General features: G+C 35.3%; 1 protein-coding gene across 2 annotated transcripts in view; it reads left to right on the top strand.

Annotated features, from left to right (window-relative positions):
* LOC5567303 (phospholipase B1, membrane-associated) overlaps positions 1–14,472 on the top strand; it is a 63,523-nt gene that overhangs the window by 37,330 nt on the left and 11,721 nt on the right. Inside the window, exon 2 of one of the 2 annotated variants that reach the window (XM_021851776.1) lies at positions 7,998–8,469. In XM_021851776.1, coding sequence (XP_021707468.1) covers positions 8,151–8,469 — 319 coding nt within the window. In that variant the 5' untranslated portion in view covers positions 7,998–8,150. Of the gene's footprint in view, positions 1–7,945; positions 8,470–14,472 lie in introns of both variants that reach the window. The other variant, XM_021851775.1, reaches the window with a different exon arrangement.

Genomic DNA, 14,472 nt, shown 5'->3' with positions numbered 1-14,472 from the left:
CCAATTCTCGATTACTTTTTCAAATCGACGTAAGTAACTTCCATACGGTTTTGAGAAAATTAACTCAGAAGAATCACAACCTGTCTTCTAAAAATGTTTTAAAATGAATCACATTTTTAACATTTTTTCGACGTGTACATTGCTTAAATTTTGCATGCAATGAGCTCGCGTTCAAAAACTATGGAGTTCATATTATTTCACACGTGAATTTTATGACAAAATTATAAGCCGTTTTATTCAGTTACTTGCGACGTTTTTCTACCAGTGTAAAATCGACTCAAGTAGTGTTTTGTTTTGATTCGTGGTTAAGTCACTTTGTCTCTCCATACAGCGGGGCGGCGAAAGTAGTGGTTAGGTTGCGAAAGTTGAAAATCTTACTTTCGTCGTTTTGTAAATCCGGAAATTAAACGTTCCAAAAGTGAAAAGTCGAGTTGGTTCAAAGCGAAACGTGTAGAATTTCGTCTGCGAAACACGTAGGATCGATAAAGTAAGTTTGTATACTTTTTTGACTTGAGTCTGTATGAATAAGTTTTCGAGAATTTATTTTTATAAATTATGTTAGGTAATATAACAGAATTCATGAAAATTCATTTTGAGATTTGTGTACTAAATTTTTACTTGAAGTTGTGACATTTTTTCAAAAACAAATGGATGCTTTTCTCAGCATTGGATTTACTAGAATTTTAAATCAAAGTCTCTTTAAAATCATAATCATGTGGTCGGCGTTAAGTCAGAGTGGACCAAGTGACATTTTTTATATTTTGAGAAAAATGGGTTTGAAGTTTAACACTCTGTAATTTTTGAACCCGTTAAAATTTTGGTTGATTTTTTCTACACATCTTTGTGTTACTTTCAAACAATATAATGTGAAGTGATAATCATGAAAAATCATAATCCGAACCTTTGCTAGAACGATTTTCTGATGGACTACGTGTACTTGGTCCACTCTGACTGCACACTTTTATCGATTTTTATTGATCATTCAAAGTAAATTTGTTGCATATCTCTCGCTATATACATCATTTATCAAATCTGATCAAAGTGAAACGAAGGTAAGGTAATTTCGCATCTAATGATAGAATAATCCAAATTTCCCAAATTTTGTACTTGGTCCCCTCTGACTTAACGCCGACCATATATTCTTTGAAGAGCACTCACAAAATGTTAGTGTAAAATCTGAAAACTATTCAAAATCAATGAAGCAGGCATTCAAGTCACCGTGCAAAAGTTTGGTTTCACCTGAACTTTCTGAAAACACCAAAATTCTGTGAAAACTCAAACCAACCATGTACGCGCCATTATTTGAGTTTGAAAAAGCTATACAAAAAATTAGTATACAACATTAGTATACTCAGTCAGCTCATCAAAGTTGACCATTTTTTATGGAAGATCGGAACAGTTGGAAACATTCAAAAAGCAATTAACGTGAAGATGAATCGAAGCCAATGTTCAAATTTTCAAGAGCACGGATCTGGAAAACCAAACACCTTTTTGAGCTGAAAACCTAATCGATTGGTCACCACCAGCTAGTGACCAATCGATTAAGTTTTCAGCTTAAACGGATGTTTGTTTCTCCAGATCCGTGCTCTTGAAAATTTTAACTTGGCTTCGATTCATCTTCACCTTAATCTTGAAATACTTCGAATAACATAATTCTGTGGACACCTCTGAAAGAATAAGATAATTGTGCTTAATATCAACATGTATTATCAAATTTAATGTAATCTAAGAAACACGACCTGAATGACTTTTATAAGTTAAAAGGTCATTAAACCAAATAATAAATAAAATAAATAATTGTGCTTATTCTGCGCGGCGTGTGAGTCGAGACGAGTTGCTCTCACCTCGAGTGACGTGAGACGACTAATGTTAATCAAATGGGAGCGAGTCGACAATTGTCACCTCATTCGACTCGTCTCACCCCACACGCTGCGCAGAATAAGCACAAATGGCACAATTTTGTAAACTGAAGTATGTTCAGAAGAGTGGGGATTTGAAGATTTTTTGCAGACTGCTATTTACCAGAACTTGTTTAAAAATTCAAGAAAATTTCAGGTTTTAAGAAACTTTGAATCTTTGAATGATTGTAAGCTGATAATTAATTGATAAAAAAGTCAATTTCATATTACTCCTTATGTCATAGAGATGGATGAACGCAGATACTATCAAATGTGTGATTTCGAAGATTGACTTTTCAAGAACAAAGTTTCAAGAGCAAAGGATTATGAACCTAAATATCAAAAAATATAACACGCGGGCCGCATCACATTATTATTTAAAATCCATTCGCGGGCCGCACAAATCTTTCTCGAGGGCCTTCTCTGTGGCCCGCGGGCCGCAGTTTGGTGACCACTGGTTTACATCAAACGGTATCAGAATGTCACAGTACTAAAGCTTTTGGTAAACAATTTTTAACTTTTTGATTTGAGTGAAGCCCTGTAGATAATCTTCGCATGAGCCGTAACGTAGGAAAATGTAATTTGAACATTTCTGAGTTCGTCATTCAATTCTTATTGAATGTCATGAAATTTCTTAGATACAAGTACATACAAACCAATCTAAGTCTATTGAAGTCTATAATTAGAAAAAAATCATTTGAATTTGATTGACTGGAGTGTATCTGAAAGATTATAGAAGAACCATATAGAAATATGGTTGAATATTCAAATGGTGCTGGAAAATCAACAAAAACTGGTGAAAGAAAAATTTTGTAACAAATTTACTGGAATTGATAAGATGTCCATGAAAAAAAAATCTTTGTTTGCTATAATTTCAACATTTAAATATTATTTAAATTCAACTCACATTAAAAGCTCTCCTTGAAAAAGAATAGGGACAAAACCAAATTATAGTTATAAATACTTCCAAAGAATATTCTAGTCAGTACGATTTGTAAGCCACATTGTTGGTTATGTTAACTTTTTCAGGGTTAAGTTGACAGAACAGAAGATAATCGGAATGTACCCATTAGAGTTTTTGTAGATAAACACTATAATTTCAAAATTTTGAATTTGTTTTCCAAAGGCGCAAATTCCACCTTTTTTCTGGAATCGTGATGGAAATTCATTTTGAAATAAAGAAAATACTTGTTTATTCATTGAAAGATTCAGTAACAAGATTTTCTTTCTACATTTATTCTCAAAAATGTCAACAAACTTCTACGGAATAAGAAATTATTATAAAAAAATATACTTTAAAACTGTTAAAATAAACTGTAAAATCACGACGGTTCTGGTAGACAACACTCGTGTCGTGAATAATGCTTAGAATTTTGTCCAACATTTGTATTAAAAATAGATAATACAACGTGAATCGTCCATGAGCGTCATTTTAAAGATGTTATTTCAACAATTTTCAAGTATTTTACAATATTTACGTCGCGAGAGATGTGCAGCGAATACCATCTCTACCATGAACTTAGTAGCTGCCGCTTGCTAATTTTTGCGAACGAATGATTGAAAAATCCTAGTAATTAAGCACACAATCTGAAGATAATGCCCAACAGATCCGTCTTGTCACACAGTGATTCCTCTCCATACAGTAGTTGGAAAAAAGTCTTGCAATATATTTTTCATATTCCTATGAAGTTTCCGTACTATGATAGACCAGGTAATGAATTTTTTGAAACTTTTTAATATCATCGCATGGTTCACCAATTTTTAGGTGCTGTTTCCATATGTCAACAAAAATATTATCAACAAGTTATAAGCTATAAGGCACTTGAGCCAAGCTAGTAAATGGTTTAAATATGGAATCTTTTAGTAGGTTATACAAGTATATACAAGACTTCCCTGGACATAGAGTATCATCGTACCTGCCACACGATATACGAATGCGAAAATGGCAAACTTTGGCAAAGAAAGCTCTACGTTAATAACTGCAGAAGTGCTCATGAGAACACTAAGCAGAGAAGCAGGCTCTGTCCCAGTGAGGACGTAATGCCATGAAGAAGAAGTATTGTCGCATACAATCCGGTTACTTAAACGACAGAAAACATACGGTGCGCAATATGAGGTTAGGTTTTACCGAAACTTGAATAAAAAATTTTAAAATTAAGACTAGCGTGATATGTGTGTGAGTGTGTGCTCACATTTAAAAACTATGTTGAATTTCATTTGGTTTCCCCATATATTTTACAAAGGAGCAAAAAATACAACTACATCGGTGATGTTCTCCAAAGATACCGTAATCCGGGGTAACATTGATCATTTTTTTGAATATTTCTCAAATATTTCGTTTGAAAATGCAAATGTTGCAAATTTTATATTTTTAAAACAAGTACTGTCACCCATAGCTCTAGACTACATACTGTATTTTGTTTTTTTGAAAGATTTAAGCATGTTTAAAAAAATGTTTTAAGCGATTTTTTATTTAGCTCATATGGGGTAACATTGATCACCTATGTAAACAATGTTCGGTAATAATGAAAATGTCGTTACTTATTTAAATCATGGCTTCTGAAGCCGAATATGAAGGCCAAACGCTTACAAGTCATTTACTTTTTAAGTTATTTTAAAATTAAAAACATCTCGAACCACGGAATACGCCTAAAGGTAGGCAATTTCCTAAGGAAATTCTATATTCTTAATAGTAATTCGTTAATGTTGCCTAATTGAGTGTACTTATGAAAATTTTGACAACGGAATCGTTTTCGGCGATGTCATTTTTAGTAAGAATCGCATTTTCCTTGCTCATATCGTTTGCAGAACTTATGTGAGACATGAATGTTCGGTAGTGTCATGCTTACCCATTGAAATAATGGTTTCGAAAAATTGACAAATATTCGCATAAGGTAAACGCAATTTTCGCAAAAATCTTCACTTTAATTAGCTTATGAATATAAGAAAGAGAAGCACCATTCATGATTTGGAAATGTTCCATCAATATATGGCGATACGAACTTTATATGAGATGGGTCATTCCAATCAATGTTACCCCGCCGATCAATGATACCCCGGATTACGGTATCAATTTTCATTAAATCTTTGAAAAAAACACAGCGTAACAAAAATGACATTTTTGCGTGTCTCAAGGATCAAATTATGTGTCTCGAGTAGATTTGGGATTGCTGAATCTGATGCCATTTTCAGAAATGTTCCAGCACGTCACAATTTTTAGCTACAGGTCGCCAAAGTTGTATAAAACACTGGTTTCATCAATGTTTACATAAAATTTGAGGTATAATTTATCAACCTTTTTAAAGATCTAATCCACCAAGCATGTCATTTTGGACTTAAACTTTCATTTCAGACATAATTTGGTTGAAATTGCACGATTAAATTTAGATTCAACCGATTTTTTCAACATGCTTGATGTCTCCATACAAAATTCTTCGTTTCTCTTATATGGTAAAATACAAAACTTTTTAAACCATCAAAAAATAACTTTTCGGCATCGAAAGTATTAAAAACGTTGTTGATAAGTATTGTTATACGCATAAAGTTTGAATTCTGTGGCAATTTAAACAAATAAATTGCCTTACAAGCTGGAAAACTTGCATGCAAGTTGATTAAAATAGTTAATTTTTGCATTTTCAACAGCCAATATCTCAAAAACTAGACGTGATATGATATTTTAAAAAACGGCAATGGATTAAGCAACCCTTTATTGAGTGAATAGCGGTATTTTGGTGCTTGAGACAAAAATGTGTTCCGCAGTGTTATATTATCGTATGAAAATACAAACATATGTATTTTAAGAATTATTAGTGAAAATTAGTCTCTTGACTATGGCGAAGAATAAAAATAATCAAAAAGCCGGCAACCAGAATCGAACAGTCAACCTTCATTTTCTATATACAGAGATGCAAACCATTCGGCTATGCCTATCAGGAAATAAGATCATCATTTTCTTCGCTTTCTGGGACTACTCTTTGCTCCTAGAGGTTGTCCTGACGACACGCTGTTCAGTCCCACCATTTTGCTGTTGAATGTGTTTTTTTTTTCATGTCGACGTTGTTTACATATTTCCAGATGTTGATATATAGCGCTGAGATTTATAAGATTTTCGAACATGTTTTCAATATTTTGAGATGTGATTTTAATATTTCCGTCTGCCCGGGATATGTGTGAGCCAACATTTTCAAAGGTTCATTATTTGACGTGTATTGCAAGAATGTTTATATCAAGGTTTTTTTCTATCTTTATTAACGAGATTTTTAGCCCTGGGCTAGTTCATCTCGGGACCAACGGCTTCACTTCCCTTCGTCACTATAACTATTACGTCTTAAGTGACTATCTCGGGGATGGGATTCGATCCCAGGTCCTCGGCGTGAGAGGCGTCTGTTCTAACCCCTACACCAGGTCCGTCCTCCTAATATCATGTCAAGGTCTAGTTAGAATTGAAAACAACTAGTTTTGTTATTCCTATGAATATTTGCGCGGAAAGATGCATTTCGAGCTTTAGAAAGAAACATTGGACGAAAACGGTCATCTACAAAGATGTTCGTAATTGACTTTCTTAGTTCTAGAATAGTTATTTATGCAACAAGTTGCAAAATGATGATTTTTTCAGCACGAGTTGTATACATTTATCCAACGAGGCTCGCCGACCAAATCGGTGTACAAATATTAAGAAGGTGATATATTCCGAAAACTGACAGCTACTTGACGACGTCATTCCTATCCACCTCGAACAAATTTCTGGAAAGAATGATCTAGTGATCCGGAAGGTATATGGTACGATAGGAGTGACGTCACATGTTTACAATCAAACTTGATGTTTACATCAGTGAAGAGCCTGCCTTGTTAATTTTTATGCCGTGGCTCCCATGTAGATCTATATTCCTTATTGGAAGAAAGAACATGTAAGACAGCTTAAATAGTAGCTGACTACAAATGCTGGACGATCCGATCCAAAATCAGAATCTCCAGCATGTGTCGTAACCAGATCGCGCAACGGAACAGTTGTCAACGCGGTAAAAAATTAGAAATGGTTCGTCCCCGAAATTGGATTTTTCTCAGAACCTACGCGAGATATCTAACTTCGGAATTGGTGCATTCGATTCTCACCCGGATGCGCTCGAATGCGCCCTACTTCCGAAGTATGGTATCTTGCATGGATTCCGAGAAAAATCAAACTTCAAACTCAAGCCAACCATACAATAATCAGATGCAAATGAGTTTGTTCTGCCCAGCGTGTGAGGCGAGACGAGTCGAATGAGGTCACAATTGTCGACTCGCTCCCATTTGATTCATATTAGTCGCCTCACGATAGCCGAGGTAAGAACGACTCGTCTCGACTCACACACCACGCAGAATAAGTACGAATGGCATGAAGAGACTTGGTTATTCTGTTGACGCCTACCAAAACAGTACTGTGAGTAGCACTTTTCAGCACTGTTTTATTCGGTAGGAAAAGTAGGCCGTTATGTTGATCAACTTCTCAATGAAAATTTGATTGATTTGCAACGGAATTGTGAAAAATGTTGCAAAGTTGTAAACCAATAATTTCAAGCAACTTTGCCAAAAAAATTTTTATTATATCTTTTAAATTGACCAATTAAGAGCTTTTGGACCATAGTGCGTTGTATTCTAGAGAAACAATAAGGAAAATACCTTTTTGTTCCCATTATGTCTATAATCGGTACTTCTACTCCATGAAAAAACCATCAACTCATGCAAATATTGAGTAATGAAACAGCTTTGGAAAGCTGATTAAGGGTGCTTTAATAGTAAACATACAATTTTATATTTAGTATGTTTCACAACACATGCAGAAGCAGACTCCTATGGGTTGCAAAAAAATCATGAAACTCTCGGGAAGCAACTTACTTAAACTTAGGAGAGTTATCTTATGGTTAAATTTTGTCGTATAAAGCTTTAATTGCGACGATGCACCATTGTTTCATTTTTTATGTGCCACTGTTTTAACAGTTTTCTATTAGTCCACAACCATGTTTATATACAATCGCAATTATGTTTCCTTAATCTTCCTTGACCCGAAGCAATTAAGCTTCGACCATTCGAAAACCACCTCAACCGAAAGCAACCCAACAGCAGGCCAATGATGTGAAGAAGAGCAAGTTTCACGTTCAAATTGCGATAAGGTGTGCAAGTGATTCGTCAGTGATGCTGAACCATTGAATTAGTGTTACATCGATCGTAGAATAGTTTACCACAAAAAAGGCAAAGAAGAAACAAGGAAAATTGATGAAAATGTGGTTCGCCCAAATGTCTCTGAATATCTTCCTGATCCTGCTGCTGCTGATGTGCCACGAGAACAAATTTCACCGCTGGAAGGTGGAAGCGCAGCTCAGTGCCTTCAAGCCGACCGTCTTTGACAATACCGAGTGGCGGTTGTTCTTCCACCTGTACAGGAACATCACCATGATGATGGCCGGTCGTACAGGACTCAAAACGCGGGGAAATTTTCTGCAAACTCCAGTTCCGGAAAGTGCCCCGTTTCCCTGTGATACTGCGGTAGGAAGGAGCCGCGAGCCGCCATCCAGTGTGCACAAGCTGAGACCAGGTGAGTTTGGTAGTACATAAATTGATGGGGGTGAAATTCTTAGTTTCTTAATAAAGTTCAATGAATATTGGTCCCAAAATGCTGCCTTGAGGGACACTAGCTCTTACAGGAAATCTTTCAGACATGGAGTTCTGGTAAATAACCTGAAGTGTACGATTTGACAGATAACTTTGGATTATTCTAACAATGCTTTTTATTTAACAATCAAGACTTCATGACAAACACTGTCGAATGCTTTTTCTATGTCTAGAATAGCAAGACCAATAGAATAGTCTTCAGATTTATTGGAAAGTTACTGATGGAGGAAAGCAAGAAGGAATTTTACTGATGGAGGAAAGCAAGATGATTGATCAACCGATTTCTATTATTTTTGAAGTAAAAAGTCCATGCTTGAATGGGATTTCAACTACCATACCATGTTCATACCATTCGCTTTTAATTAAGCTAGAAATTATAAAGAAAAACTTTTTGTGATCATGTCAGGAATTACGTTATTGTTTTACTACCTACCACCACCACTTTTCTACTAGTACTTGGATTTCAGATTCGTGAATAAAAAATATAATCATACATCTGTTGATTTAATAGTGAGGAAGCATAGCCTCTTGTCGTGCCACTCATCTTGACCCTAAAGTTGATCTACCACAATCCAATAAATAGTGGCGTGCCGTTGAGGATAAAACTCACAAGAGTACGGTCGTGACCTCTAACGGAAACAACCTGATTGATTTGAAAAAACCTGATTGTCCGCCCTAACGAAGGTTACGCACTCTTTAGGTTTCCCGTTTGAAATATTGCGGGATTCAATAGGCAAGATGCAGGTGTGACATAACTTTGTTCAGATAACTCATATTTAAGCTATTGGACCATGGTTGCCCAACATACGGCCCGCAACTAACAATTTTATAACAATAGATTATATTGACGGATTAAGTGAAAAGCTGTCTGAATATCAACGACAAAACGATTTAAGGAAACTTTTATTCTGTTCGGAACGTCTGCGACCAATGATCTATTGTAGTATTGCTTTGTATGTTTGGAACGGAAACACTGAACGTGGCAAAATTTTCCATGAGTAATCCAACGTCAAAGATAATGTTTTTGCTAGGTTAGTGGTGATCTGAATAATTGTGCTAGGTGTCCGTTGATTCTTTTTTGTCTTACCGTATTAAAGCGAAGTAGGCCGTCATTGAAATTTTAACGCGTCCATGATGATTGTTGCTAATTCATGTCACAATTTCGAGTTAATAAAAATCAGTAGCTATTAAACTGACGCACCTTTAAAAGTACAGTATACTTTCTGCATGTCAGCGCATATAGTGATACTTTTCCGGGCAATATGAACTTTAAGGACTGAGTTTTATTACTTTGCAAGCTATAGTGTCAACATGTCCGCTGGAACGAATAACGAGCTGCATAGCCTTAAGGTACTTTATCCAAAATTTCCACCTAAAAAAATAAAAGACAATATATCCCGTGTTTCTTAATTTGGTGCATGTCGTATTACTTTGTCACTATCAAGAAGTGATACATCATTCGGTTTTCTTTCAGTTTCCATTCCAAACTTGATCTCAGGAAAGAATTCTAATTGAACCTTCGAAGAGTGTGAGCACTTTCTTCAAAGGTTCGCCCTATTACCAGTCAAAATAGGATTTCTTGATAAAGTCAACAAGTGACACCGTCAATATCATGCATCAAAATCTTATTCCTCAGTTCTTCAAACGAGAGAACTAGAAAAAACAAAACGAAAGAAAACTAATTGTTAAATACTAATTTATTTTTCCTCCTTGTCTCAATATCATACTTGCACCCGGTAAAACCGAGACCTGTTACTTTTATCCAGCTTTGAAATGTAACAAGGATCAATAAGCGTTCCTCTGCTTACAAGAATATCCTGTAGGGCAGGACTGATGCCTTTTTGGCTTGAGGACCATTTTTTGAAATGAAATTGTTTCGTGGAGCACCTGTTCTTAATCACCACTTTGGTCACTCTTTCATTATGGTAAAGATGAATCGATGCCAAACCTGAAATCACTCGCTGTTGAAAACTAAATCGATCGAGTTTTTAACTCAAACGGATGTTTGGTTTTCCAGATTTGCAATCGAGAATAGGTTTGCTTCGATTCATCTGTATAACTATAGTTTTGTTTTAAATATTCAATTCATTAAACCATTATGAGGACTATGCAAGAGAAAAAAATACCCATCTAGTTACGTGGAAAATTTCTTGCCAGTTACGCAGATGAAAAGAAATGTCATTTCAAATGGAGCTCTCTCTAGAAAATTTCTTGAACCTTTCGTTTATGTAATTTCTTTACTTTTTTTGAACGGAACTGCATACTAAGCTTTATCATAAACGATTTTTTTTATTGAGCAAGCTTTTTTATTTCATATTTGTGACAATTAGGTATCTGGTTTTACTGTTTCGTCCAATATTTCAAAATTGGTGGCTTGAAATCGGCAGAATTTCTTTGTTTAAGATTTTTTTTTAACATTTGTTTTCGTTTAAAAATTTTAAACCTTCATTAATATGTTTGTATGGATTAACCACGGAACATATTCATAAGTTTGATAAAACTCGTGAAATATTTCTTATTATCCATCCAGAATTGTAATTCTTATCGAAAATGTATGTTATTCAGATTTTTTTTTTCGACAAAAAAAGTTCAAATTTTGCGGATGAAACTGTCCGATACATAATAAATGAACAAATTGTCCACAGAAAAATATTTTTTGATTTCCATTGACAAAATCTTAGCCCAGATGTTGAACGTTTTTGTTAAAATATTCAAAATGCATGAAAGTTCAATAACGATCGATTTGATACCGCGTGTGTAAAACTCATAAAAAAACTTGTAGCGTCATTTACCATAATATTGAAAAACTATGGTACGTGCACTGGTTCTGGCCATATTGCCAATTGAAGTCACAGAGTATGGCCGTTTGCAGTTTACCATTTCACAAAAATCGAAATATCTAGGATTCTACCAGTCACTCCCTAGTCCAGCTTGCAATACTAAAGCAAACTACCAGACATATTTTCATCCAATTTGGAGAAGATTAGGAGGTGCCTCAAAGTCGAATTTGTGTTTTCTGGATTATTTTTATCTTTAAAATTCTAACGAAAATATGGAAAAACAACAATTAAAATAAATACCACTAGTTGAACGTATTATTAGAACTTTACAACATTTGAGAACACTGTATGCCGATTAGAGATGGTTTTGACCTCATACAATTGATTTCTGTTCATTAAAGTACTTGTACAACATACATTTCTCCACAGTTTTTATTCTACGAGATTCCTAATCTCATGCCTAATCACGAAATTACAGATAAATTGTAAAAAAAAAATCGTCGGAAATATGACATTCCTCATTTTCCGGCATTTAGAGAAGCTGCCAAATAGCGCAATTGCTGATATATTACAAAACTGAACGTAGTAGCTTTGCCTTTTCAATTATGAATAATGATTGAAGCAAACATCTAGAAAATGTCACCAGTACAGTTGTGCATCAAACAACATAGACGGGGTTGGTGGTCTAAGGACTACCGCTTCTGCTTCATAAGCAGAAGGTCATGGGTTCAATACCAGGCCCGTCCCTTTCCTCGTACTTTGTAGTTGTATCTTTTGCTTGCTTCTACCTACCACTCTTAATATATCTATCTCAGTTCATAGCATTTGCTAGAACCTGAGACGGCCAGAAATAAACCGTATTGTCCAATACTGTATATCCTAATTATCAATCCAAAACAAATCCAAATATTTGTAAACAAACGTCCATACTGCTTGAATACGGCATAAAATATGTCAAAAATGAAATTTAAGCCGTTTAAAAGAAAGTTTGAGGTTTTCGTCGACATTTCTTCTAGATTGCATCACTGTGCAGCGTCCGGCTGATTGATTCATCTGTCCGGATTTAAGGACATGGCCTGTTTAGTTATTTTCAAAATTTTTGTGTAATACTTTGTTTTTTTTTTTTTTGGTAAAATATTCGTGTCCGTGTGACCTTAAACTAATTGTATGCAGACCACACTATGATAAAATAATATAATAAAGTAGTGAAAATAGCTCTGGAAGATTTGGTGAGTCTTAAGCGTCCGGATATTGATGCAGCACGGTATTTCCGTGAACTCAAGCTTTAAGGTCGTAAAAGATAAGAACTATAATTAGGTTGTTGAAAATGTAACGTTTACATGTGGAAAAACTAATCCTAGATACGCAACTTGGGTTGTCATGTCTATTACAGCTTAAATTAGCCGAAGGTGTTTTGAAAAATCCTGAAATTCGTAGACACAAAAGTCAATTTGTGAGTAGTCAAACACTACTCGTTTGTTATCAAAAGAGCCGATTATATGGGGGTGTTATATGCAAATACCAAACCGAAGCACAAATGTTCATGTTGCTGGCAGCACTGTTTAAGAATAACTAAAAAAAGTTCATAATAGATAAATTTAAGAGGAATACAAAACAATGAATGCTCAGCAAAATAGGAATACTCTTGTAATTCAGTTTTTCATGAAGGGTTTGAAATTATGTCGTAGGTGGCAATACTGCTCCAGTAAAATTGATAAAGCTCAATATATAAGATTTATCGCAAGTCATTTTCTGCGCTGGCACGGATAAAATAGATGAATAAGCTAAATACAGTCAGGTCTCCTATAAGACACACGATTGGGTGTCGTAATAAGAGACCCAGGGCTTATGGGGTTTCATCAATTTAGGGGTGTTGAATTAGAGGACTATCATTATTTTGGCCAAAAGACTTGAGACTTTGCTACCAGACGACACTAGTGTGCATGAAACTTTTGTTTTGACCACATAGATAAATGGCGTCTCTGTCAAATTTGTTAAGTAAGTCAAGGTTAGATAAATAGATCGCGTCTTCGGCAAAGTTATTTAGAAGCTCAAGGACTATCATTATTTTACCCAAAAGAATCGAGATTTTTGAGCTAGAAACTTTTGTTTTGCAAATATCTTAGGGTCCTGTCAACTTTAAAAATGGCGTCTTCGGCAGGTTTGCTCAGTTAGTCAAGGAATATCATTGTTCAAGTTAGTTGATTCAAAACTCTGCCACCTTTGCCACCTTATGCAACTATGTGGCATAAGTGGGCTTGAAACTTTTGTGTTGCCTTTATCTTAGGAGCCTGACTGCTTAGAAAGATGGCGTCTTCGGCAAGTTTGCTCAGTTTCTCGATGACAAGCATTATTTGAGGCATGAAATTCTAGATGTTGTCCCTGTTGACGCTTGTGTACATGGAACTATTGTTTTGTTAATATCGCAGAAATTTGACCACTTAGAAAGACTGGTTAAGTTGTTACCTAATTCAAGGGCTATCATTGTTTGAGCTATTTGATTTAAAATGTAGCCAACAGGTTGTGGTAGAGAGCATAGAACATTTGTTTTGCGGATATCACAAGAGTATGTCCACTCAGAGAGATTGCGTCTGCGGCAAAGCTGCAGATCAAAAGTTATCTTTTATCGAGCTATGAGATTCTTAATTCCTCAACCATGTGGCGCTAGTTTGTGTACAATTTTTGTTTTGTGGGTATATCGGAGTCCTGATCACTTAGAAATTTGGCAACAGTGAGCACTTAAGATGATGGGGTCTCTGGCAAATTAATTTTGTAAGTCAAGGGCTATCATTTCTCAAGCCACTATGACGTATAAGTATGAATCTTTTGTTGTATAAATTTACTGGCTAAAATAATGATAGCTTATAAATGCAGTGAACAAACCGAATCACAAACAACCGCGTTCAAAACAATGAATCAAGCACTGTCGCACACTGCAAACCTCTCTTCGCAAAACAATTTTTAAACTGAAAAAATATTTCTTTTACTTCTCGTCTCGCCATAACCGAAAACTAACAGCCAATCGCCTCCCTCCTTATCTCTTTCCTTCTTCTAACCTCCAACGACGATTACCCGTTCACCGAGCCATTCATCCGCAACGCAAGATGCACTCGCACAACTATAGTTATTCGTCATCATAATCATCA

Source organism: Aedes aegypti, chromosome 3 (assembly GCF_002204515.2).
Source record: "Aedes aegypti strain LVP_AGWG chromosome 3, AaegL5.0 Primary Assembly, whole genome shotgun sequence".
Lineage (NCBI taxonomy): Eukaryota > Metazoa > Arthropoda > Insecta > Diptera > Culicidae > Aedes > Aedes aegypti.
The sequence above is the reverse complement of the archived record's forward strand: the minus strand, read 5'-3'. Positions and strand labels throughout refer to the sequence as shown.